Here is a 10,618-nt window from a genome sequence, read left to right on the forward strand (position 1 = left end):
AAAGGAAAGCCGGAGTAGAGGTTTGGCGGTTAAAGGCGTGGGTGTGGGGGGTGCACCGGGGGCACACGCCAAGTGAGCAACCAGAGGGCTGTCCGGGTCCCACAGACTTGCTGAGCCCTGGGCATCTCCCCAGACAGGAGGAGCCCTAGCGTTTGGGGGGTCTCCCGCACACTGGCAACAGACGCCTGGGGCTCCAGGGACAATGAGGTCAGACGGTGCTCTGCTCGGGAGCTTTCCCAAGGGCCCAGGGAGTCGAATCCCGCTCCAGGGCGCAGGGCAGGGCAGAAAGCGGGGCCGGGGGCCTTCCGGGCCGAGGCCCAGTCCCCAGGGGAGCCCCCAGGACACGCCCCTCACCAGCTCGACCCAGCGCTGACGACGCAGCCACCGCCGCCATCCGCAAGGCCAGGGACCCGGGCAGCGCTCGCACCAACCCCGGGGCCTGGTCGGCGACTCCCCTGCGCGCCCGCCCGGCTCCGCCGCACCGACGGGGAGGCCGCGCGCCCTCGATGGGCGCCCCGCGTGGCCCGCACCTACCGTAGCGGCTCGGCTCGCGGCAGTAGCGCAGGATGGGCAGCGCGTCCACCCTCGGCGTCTTGGGGGCGGCCGCGGGGTCGAAGCACGGGACTCGGCCGGGGCTGAGGAACTGGCTGCCGCCGCCCTCCGGGATGGGCCCCGCGTCCCCCGCCCCCCTCGCCGCGGGGGTCACCACGAAGCGCTGGGACATGGTGGCCGAGCGCCAGCCCCAGCCTCTAGATCCCCGGGTGCCAGCAGAGCTTCGGGGCTCGAGCCTGGCGGGAGCGGCCGCGGGCGGGGCCCAGGTCTGAGCGGGGCGGGCGGGGGCGGGGCCGGGCCGGGGCGGGGCCGGCGGCGGGGGACGAGCCCGCCCCTGGGACCCGGCGACGTCAAGCACGGAGGGGGCCAAGGCCCTCGGAAGAAGGGGACCTGGCGGGGACCACTAGGAGAGCGACTGGGGGACAGTCACTGGGGAATGGGGCACATTCCCTCCGTGAGGCAGGAAGCCTCCCTCTCCAGGCCAGTGTCCCTTCAGATCAGCAGGGTCTTGGGGGCCTCGCTCTAAGACCTTGGAGACACCCCTCCCCCAAGCCAGGCAGCCAGGGTCAGTGCCAAGGCCTGGGACACCATGCCAGCGGATGCTGGAGACCTCTCCGTTCTGGGACAGTGACCACCCCCAGCGGCAGAACGGCAGCCAGGGACCCGTCACAAGGAGGCAGGTGCCAGAGTTTCAGGGAGTGAGTGAAGGCAGCGGCCTCCTGGACCATGGGGTCTGGGCCACGCACCCTCTGCTGGGCATGTTCCCATCCCCCTACTCTGGCCTCTTGACCGTTAGGTGTTCAGCAATTGGCCCAAGAGATCAGGCAGCTGGCCTCAGACTTCTACCCGGATGGAGGAGAGGTCGGGAAGGAGTGGGTGAGACCAGGAGGTCCGGGAATGAGGCGCCAGACAGGAAATGTGGCCAAGAACTAGCCTACTCTGTCTATGGGCACTGCAACACAAGTCCCAGCCGCAGGCTAATTTTGTGTCAATGTTGCTACTCCTTCATGATTTCGGTGTAGCACTTTACAATATTCAACATCTTCTGCACATTCATTTGCTCAACAAATATTTACTAGTGCCTAGCTACGCACCCTGCAGGTATCAGAGAAGACAGAAATCCCTGCCTCCATGAAGCATGCATTCTGGAAAGAGGCAGAGACAAGAGCTGTGAGGAAGAAGCAAACAAACAAGGGGTCTATCTAGGGGAAACTGTGAGTGGGGTGTCCAGGGTGCTCCCAGGAGAAGATGATCTTTGAGCAATGACTTCAAGAAGGTCAGTGATCAGCTGTGTGTAATTTCTACTCATTTGCCTCATGGTGCATGAGAGCTGCTCCTGGTCCAGCCATCACAGTTACACTCTGGCAGTGGAGAGAGGAGACCATAGAAAGGCAGTTAGGCCCCACTTTCAAGAGTGCAACCCAGAAGCCACACACAATACCTGTGCTTGACCCATTAGCCAGAACCTAGTCACATGGCCATGCAGGCCCATGAAGAAGGCTGGGAAATGTGCCTGCTGACGTGTGGGGGCTCTGTTCATGAGAAAGCATGAGAGGTCAGGTATTAGGCCACATGGAGCACAGGAGGAAAGGAAGACCCAGGGTGTTGGATGCTGAGGACTCCTTTCTGCACCCCCCTTGCGTCCCCCACCCCCACTCCCACAGCACAGAGGGAACAGCCAGGGACCAAGCTCTCAGTACACCTGGGCACACCTGGGCACACCTGGGCACACCTGGCAGCCCCCATCTCGCTCCTGGACAACCTCCTTGGGTTCTTCTGGGGGCTCTGGAGGCCGTCCAGGCACGGGGTGCTCTCCAGGACTGATGGGGATGGCAGCCCTGCCTTTCCCCCGCCCGTTCACATTCAGTACTTTCTCTGCCCCTTCTGCCCATTGCGTGTTTGCCCAAGATGAACATGTGAGTTATTTTGGGAAGGTTCCCCCACCCTGTGCATTTAGCCTTTTCTTGGAAGGGCCCCGGACACGTACAGAGTTCTGCTGAGAGCTGGCACGCGCTCGGTGCCGTGTTCCGACCCAGACCGCAGACAGGCTGTTGGTGGACTTCGTGTGCACGTGCTCACGCTTGTTGCTGTTGTAAGGGATGTTGCGACTCTGCTGGTGTGTAAAACCAGAGCACACAGCGAGGGCGCAGGTGCTTGCAGCCTGGAGTGTGGCAGACCCCTGTTTTGCCATCCAGCCGGCTCTCAGTTCGGCCCCTGAGTTCCATAGGGAACCTGCCCACCTGGAAATCACCAGCCGTGTCCTTCCTCGCTGCGTCTGCTCTGCTTTCTCTCCCCGTTTTTGGTCTTGTCTTGGAATTTTCTGGACATTCCCGGACAACATGAACTACCACATGGGCTGGAGCTGCTTGTCCGGTCTGTGCTGAGACAGGAGCGGTCTGGGGCCTCCCGGTGACGCAGGGTACCGGCCAGCGGTGTGGAACAGGGTCTCTTGCTCCCCTCTGCTGGGGCAGGGCTGGGGCTGACAGCACTGGTGGCCCTCGGTCGTCAGAGGCCCCCGGGGTTCACAGAGCAGGGGTAGGGCCCGAAGCTCCGGTCTGTCCCCACAAGACCCTGCGGTAGCAGCGGGCGGGCCTGAAGGACGGCCTGGAGTAGAGCGGCCGAGGCCTCTGCTGCTGGGTTCTCAGCCCCTGACACAGGTCTCCCTGTGCCCGCGCGGCCACCAGGGGAGTCCCCCCCAAGACAGTCCTGGCCTCGCCCTGCTGGGCAGCCTCTTCTGGAAACTTTCTCAACATCACCATCTTCTATCGAGTCTCCGATCTTAATGTCTTCGGCTGAGAAACTGTTCACAGTCTCTAAGTTTCGCATTTACGTGCGTGTGTGTGTGCGCGCGCACGTACGTGCGCATGTGTCGGTCTCTGTGTGAGTGTGTAATGTGTGTGTGTGTGTGTACCTCCGCGTCCGTCCGTGTGTGTTTGCATGTGCGTGCGTGTTTATTCAGTGGGTTGACTGTTGGTTGAGGTCTCAGGGATAAACCGTCAGACTCATCATTTCTGGGCAGAGTTCCGTGGTCCTGCCCAACAGCACAGCGGGACGGTGCACTGTCTGCCCGGCCCCGTCCCCCTGCAGCACCGGCCACTTGGTTGGTCACGGAGGGGAGGGCCAAGGCAAGGAGGACACGGAGCAGAGACAGAAGTGGGAGATAAACAGAGGGAGCGACAGACAGAGAGACAGGGAGGAGGCAGGGCCCCAGCAGCCTCTCCGCCTCTTCCCGGAGCCAGGCCCGCACGACTGCCGGATGCCCTCTCCACCTGTGCCGGGCCGGGCTGTGCCGGCGCCTCGGGTCAGCTCGGGCCCTTGTGGGGCTGAGACGTGGGCAGCCACGTGCGGCCGGAAGCTGCCCCGTGGGGCGTGAGGCCGTGCCTGAAAGCTCCGCAGCAGTGTCTGCATGGCCAGTCTGGGCGGGGGGCGCGCGCGGCCCTTGACTTCCTCGGACTGATTTTGCAGACCAAGGTGCCCCTCGCCTGCGCCCGGGTCGTCACAGCGGCAACACTTCTCTTGTGGAATATCGCATTGTGTCTAGACTGCATCTTCTTTGTCCATTCACGCCGATGGGACTGCGGCTCCTTCCGCATCTTGGCTACTGTCGAAAATGTGGCCGTAAACATCGGGGTGCGTGCGTTCCTTTAAACTAATGCTTTTGTGTCTTTGGGTGAATAGTGGGTGTGGAATTGCTGGTCGTAGGGCAGCTCTAGTTTCAACTTTATGAGGAGCCTCCATGCTGCTTCCCAGAGTGGCCGCACCAGCTTGCATTCCCGCCACCAATGCAGGAGGCTCCCCTTTCTCCGCATCCTCGCCAGCACCTGTCATTCCCTGACTTGTTAATTTTAGCCATTCTGACTGGTGTGAAGTGGTATTTTATTATGTTTTTTTTTTGGATTTTATTTATTTTTTTTGTCAGAGATAGAGAGAGGGACAGACAGACAGAGGGAGAGGGAGAAGCAGACTCCCCGCTGAGCAGAGACCCTGATGCGGGGCTCGATTCCAGGACCCTGAGATCACAACCTGAGCCGAAGGCAGACGCTTCACTGACTGAGCCACCCAGGCGCCCCTCACTGTGGTTTTGATCTGCATTTCCCCAATGATGAGTGATGTGGAGCATCTTTCCATGTGTCTGCTTGTCGGTCATTTGGATGTCTTTTTTGGAGAAATGATTATTTGTTTTTTGGGATGTTGATAAATTCTTTGTATATATTGAACACTAACACTTTATAATATGTCATTTGCAAATGTCTTCTCCCAGGCATCCCATGTGTGGAGGGATGATGGATGGATAGAGGAAGGGATGATGGAGGTGGATGGATGATGATGAACAGATGATGGTTGGATGGAGGGAGGGTTGGAGGATGGAAGGATGGAGGGATGATGGAGGGAGGGAGGGATGGTGGATGGACGGCGGGTGGGGAGATACACAGAGTGTATCAGACTCAAGAGCATGCGTAAATGTCTGCAGCTCTCCTTTTAGAAGGGTTGGCAGTCAGTGAATGTTGATTCTCACTATGATTTTCTTCTGGAAAGTGTTGGAATGGCTGCCGGCTCATGGCTATTGGCCTTAACTTCTGCATGTCTCACTTGAATTGTGTGCCGAGGTAGATTAAACCCTCACGGAGTTTGGTCTAGACAAGGAGAGGGAGAAAGAGAAAGGTGAGGAACCAGGCACACGGGAGGGCAGGTGCGGAGGGGGTGTGCCGGGGAAGACGCAGGGACTGGCTTCCGAGACGGCAGCTGACCCTGGAGGCTGGCTGGGACCGTGCAGTGGGGTGGATAGAAGCCAAAGCAAGGGGCCAGTGGAAGACCACGTGGGAGGGGCAGGTTGAGCAGCAGGGAGTGGCCCCACTGCCCTTCATCCCCGTGGCCATCCCTCTCGCCCACCCACCCTGCGGGGAAGACCACGTTTGTCCCGACGCCCCCCTCCCTGGAAGGACTCCAGCAGGACCCGCAGTCTGAGCCCATCTGGGCAGCCCCACCCTCCTGCTGGGTTTTGGTGCGGATCAGTGAAGAGCGTCCAGCCAGTGAGCCGTGGGGATACGTGTGAAGGGCAAGGGTGGGGGAAAGAGGATGTTTAGGATGTTTCTGGGATTGATGTCCGTGCGGCGGCCGGCGCAGCTGTCTTCTCCTCAGGCCTGGGGCAGGGCTGTGGAAAGCACCTCGTGGGCACCGCGCCGGCACAGCGGGAGGCAGCCCCGCCCTCGTTCGGGCTCACTCCGCGGTGGCCTCAGCTGCTGTGGGGCCCAGTCGGGCAGGTCACTGCAGACTCTGAGATCAGTCTCAGAGGATCCCTCACTCGGAAGCCCAGACACCCTGCGATGGACACCTCGTGCCTTTCCTACCCACAGGCCCCAGTCCCGCCCTCGTCCATGTTGCTCCCAAATCACTGGGCCAGCCTTACGCCATGGGCCCCTCCCTACGGTGAGACCTGCCCCACTTTGGACACGTAAACACGGAAACTTGGGCCACCGGAGCTGCTGCCTTCCTCGGTACAGTGACCTGACCCTTTGAGTTCTCTTGGCTGGCCCCTCAGTCCCCTGGGAGCTCAGGTTTCCTGGGCTGGGCATCTCAGTCTACTCAAACGAGGTGTGCCCAGGGTGATTCTGGCCCTGAGTCTCCCTGGGCCTCCTCCCAAGGCTTGGGGGCACAGAGTGTATCAGACTCAAGAGGCTGCAGACCCCAGCTGGGTCTGCTTCACGTTCTGGGTGGCCTGGGTGCTGTCCGGGGGCAGGTAGCCCGAATCTCAAAGACTCCTTGCGTCCTAGACAGACTGCTCGTTGAGAACGGCTGAGACAGAACATTCCGTATGCGCCATCACCCACCCACCCATCCGTCCATCTCTCCACCCACCCACCCATCCGCCATCTTTCCACTCCTCCATCCATCTGTCCATCATCCGTCCCTCCACCATCCCTCCTCATCTACCTACTCTCCTCTCTCCATCCATCATCCATGAATGCATCCCTCACCCTTCCACTCCTCCATCCGTCCGTTATCTCTCTACCCCTCCTTCCCTCCCTCCACCCATCATCCACCCATCCACCATCCATCACCCTTCCACTCCTCTGTCATTCTCCTTCCCCACCTCCATCCGTCCAGCATCCCTCCACTCCTCCATTGAACCATGGTATAGGGAATGTGGAGGATCATTTGCTGCACAGGCTGGGGACACAATTGGGAGCCCTGTGGTGGCTCTCCTGAGGTGCCTGCCATCAGGAGGAAAGCAAGGAGAGCCACGGGTATGTGTGAGTGCCCAGGGAAGGGCAAAGTCATGGTGGGCGGTACAGCGGGGAGGGAGCATGGGGCCCATCCTGCCCACCAGGAGAAAGACGGGGGTTCGGAGCAGTTAGGAAGAGACAGAAGATGTCTGTGCGGCCGCAGGCAGCTTGGAGCGAAGGGAGGACAAGAGACTGGTCCTGCTCCCCGCTTCCCGGCCACGCTCTGCCTGTGAGGCTCCGGAGCTTTCTCTTCTGCTCTTGAGAAATGTTCGGTCTGCGCGTCTGCCGCTTAAGGTCCAGAGGGTGTTAATGAAAACGAGTGAAATAACTTCCACATTCCAGGGCTTCCCTTTTCCTCCACTCAGGCTGCCCACCACCTGGAAACGTCAGTGGCTCCCATTTTCCAAGTCAAACCGCCGTGTGGCTGTCAGGGCTCCCTGCGGCTCCTCCCCACTCGGCACACTCACCCCCGATCTCACCCCCCTCTGAGAATGCCCTGGACTGCCAGCCTTGCCCCTGAGGGCCCCCACTCTAACCCCCGTTCGCCCCCTGCGCCGCGGCGCTTCCTCCTCCGGGGTTGGCTCATGCCCAGCTTCCCCTCGCTCCCCCCCGACATCTCCTGTTGCTCCGGCAGCCCTGCCTTGTCCCTGTGCTCTGTCGGGGCGTCCGACCCCTACGTCGGCTCCGACACGCCGGGGTCCCGCCTGCACGGACCCCGCTTCCTGCACAGACTCCCCACGGGGGGCAGTACAAACGGTGCCACTGCAGACTGACACGCCCGGGCACGTGGGAGCTCCAGGAAGGACCAGTGCTGCCAGGGGACAGTTCCAGGCAAGAGCAGGGATTTCTGCCCCAAACGCCTGCCTCCCCGTGGCCCCGGCGACACCGGGGTGCATGGGGCCGCCAGGGGTCTCCGAGGCCAGGGCTCCACTCTGGCTGCGGTTTGCGCGAGAAGATGCCCACGGGCCTCCGTCACTGAGCTCAGAGCTCAGCGCGTCCCGTGCCTGTGCAGCTGCCACGGACATGGGACAGAGGTGCACCGCCGCCTAGAAAGCTCTCTCGACCCCCAGGTCAGCGCTGCCCGGTCCCAAACCCCACGGGAGCCGGGCCACGCCGTGGGACGCCGGACGCACCCCCTTGCTTCCTGTCCCCGAGGGGGGTGCCACGCCGACACGCCACAGCGCGTTCACCGGTTCTCCGGTCGACAGAGGCTGGGCTGGGGCCCGCGGGGCTGCCGGGGCAAGGTCGCTTCAGGCCTGCGTGGGCCAGCGTCCAGGGGCCCTCCACTGGGTCCGTCTCTGCTGGCGGACGCCTCGGAGCGGAGCCCGTGGACTCCACGTCTGTTCGGTCTTCCGAAAGGGGCCACACATTTTCCCGGAGTGCGTGTCTCCCTTCACACCTTGGGTCCCCCCACTCCAGGAGGCAGCTCGTGGTCCACACCTGCCGTTGGCCACTCCCACTGGGTCGATGCCATCGATCAGGAGCCCCATTCAGCACAGTCCGGCCGGACAGGAGCTTGCCACACACTGTGCCGTGCTCACAGAACGTCTTGATTCGCGGCCGGGGAGACTGAGGCGTGGGGGGTAACTCGCCCGCTCCCAGCCGGTCGGCACGGAGCAGGCTTGCCCTGACCGTCTAACCTCAGAGCCCGACTGGGAGGGGTTTGTCCTCCTCAGCCTGGAGTCGGGCCTTGGTTCTCCTGCTGCTGGCCTTGTCCACGAGGGCTCGGAGCCCCTCCGCGTGGCCCCGTGCAGTCACTCTGATCCACTTTTCAAGGTTCGTCTCCTTTAGGAAAAGTACCTCATGTGGCCCCGGGCTGGGCTTGCCGGCCGTTGTTTGGGTGACGAGCGGATCAGCCCGGGGCAGCCCACATGCGGCCACAGTTCTCCCTCCCATCCGTGGACAAGGGTCCGCTCCACACGCACACACTGAAGGAGGTCACAGGCAGAGTGTGGGCCACAGCTGCTGGCTGAGGTCTTCTGTCCTCTTGCTTTCGTCCAAGGACCCCAAATGGCACTGTGAGCCCGCGGCCCGGGCCTGGAGGAAGGTTTGGGAGTGGCTGGGGTCGCCCAAACCAGGACAAACGGCAGGGATGGACGTGGCATCCAAGAGACCCTGCCCAGATGGGGTCTTGCTGGAGGGGTCAGCCCCCCTCCCAGGGGACCAGCAGGGCCTCCGGCGGCCCTCAGAGCCCTGGGCGTGCGTGCCGAGCCCCTGGGATGCTGTCTGCCTCTTGCCAGGTGGGGAGGAATTGGGGGGACCAGCCTCCATGCAGCCACGAACGTGGTCCAGCCCCTGGAGAAAGGCGCCAGTTGGTGGCCTCAGGCATGTGGCGGGAGGTTCTCCACCCTCATGCCCTCCCCCATTCAGCCCTAATACTGCCTGGGGGCACAGCAAACTCCGTACTTATCCCCCCATGAGAGGCCCCAGGCAGGGCAGCTCCCACAGAATGTCCGGACCCCGCCACAGGGCCTCAGTGGCCCCGTAAGCCCTGCTATCCACCTCCCACCCCGACCCAGGGCCCCTCCCAGGAGCCGAGACTGGCAGGAGCCCCATGTCCAGCCCAGGGCCGAGCACACGGGCCCACGGAGGTTCTGGCTTCCCCTGTAGGGCCTGGGGGGCTGCACGCGGCCGACACTCGCCTTCCCGCCGCCCCTCTACAGAGCATGGCTCTCTCCCCGCTGCATCAGCCCAGGGCTCTGGCCTTGCTGGCTTCGGGGGTGGGCCGGCACCCAGCCTGAGGACAAGGATGGATGGACGGACAGGGGGTGTGGTGCCTGGGGCTGAGACGCCCGCCCAGCCCTCTGAGGAGGGGTCAGCTCCCCAGGAATGAACCCGTGGGACCTGGTGAGCGGACAGATGACGTTTTGCGAAGGTGACCTCTTGTTTGCAGTTTTTCAACGTGAAGAAGTCGCTCCCATGTAGAACTGCAGACGCTGAGCGGAGGCCGCACTCGTGTTCAGGACAAGGGGCCTCTTCACGCCTTCTTCCCCTGGTCAGCTCCATCCCGCCCACACTTGTCTGTCACCTCGAGTCCGCCTGGGAACAGAGAGGGATCTAGAAGCTGCCCAAGCCCCTCCCGGCATCCCTGGCGCCCCCGGCCCCCGGCAGACACGGCGTGGCGGTGGTCAGCGCTCACCAGCCTCCGGCACGGCCGCCAGGGCATCTCTGCGAAGTCGGGGCCCAGAAGGGTAGCTCTGCAAAGCCGCTTGGGCAGAAGGTCCTGCTGGACATCTTGGCCGAGCCCCGCAGGAAGCGGACGACAGACGCTCGTTACGTGGTAACAGAGGCAAATGCTTCCCGTTCTCGCCGGAGAGCTGGGGCTGAGAGGAGCCCCCGTGCGGGAGGGACGCCTGACAGAGGGCCATCCACCCGAGAAGCCAAACGCTCGCAGGCCGGCCGGCCAGCCTGGTGGGGAGGATGGGCCTGTATCCCTGCCTGCCTCAGCCCAGGCAGGACCAGACGAGCCCAGCGCGCCCCACCCCGCGCCACGGCCAGTCCAAGGGCAGGGACCTGCGGCTGGTGCAGTCCCCTCAGTCGGTAGGGCAGGGGTCCCTGTCCCAGGACGGGTATGGGGTTACCTGGCATCTTCTGAGGGCTTGTGAGAACTCTCGCTCCCAAGAGGGGATGGAGGGCTTGGGCCTGGGACACGAGGGGCCCCCTGGGAACTTGGAAGGACACCCAGGAGACCAGAACACGTGCACTGGCCACAGTCATCCGACAGAGAGCTCCCATGCTGGCGCTGCAGCCATGGGAACGGCCACGCTCCACGTGCTGGGGGCGTCGGCGAGGTCGGAATAGTAGGATACGGGGATCCGGGCGCTCAAGACGTCTCAGCCCCA

At 62.8% G+C, this 10,618-nt stretch overlaps 1 protein-coding gene across 1 annotated transcript; it reads right to left on the reverse strand.

Annotated features, from left to right (window-relative positions):
* Window positions 1-208: 208 nt before the first annotated feature.
* Window positions 209-10,144, reverse strand: LOC116870284 (translation initiation factor IF-2-like). The gene is made up of 5 exons (XM_032861927.1): window positions 9,916-10,144; window positions 7,910-8,125; window positions 7,454-7,788; window positions 2,540-2,662; window positions 209-955 (listed from the first exon to the last, which is right to left on the reverse strand). The coding sequence occupies exons 1-5, from the start codon at window positions 10,142-10,144 to the stop codon at window positions 209-211; spliced, it is 1,650 nt and encodes a 549-aa protein (XP_032717818.1).
* Between the last annotated feature and the right edge of the window lie 474 nt (window positions 10,145-10,618).

The sequence above is a fragment of the Lontra canadensis genome, unplaced genomic scaffold (assembly GCF_010015895.1).
Source record: "Lontra canadensis isolate GAN:19392208 unplaced genomic scaffold, GSC_riverotter_1.0 scaffold22, whole genome shotgun sequence".
Classification (NCBI taxonomy): Eukaryota; Metazoa; Chordata; class Mammalia; order Carnivora; family Mustelidae; genus Lontra; species Lontra canadensis.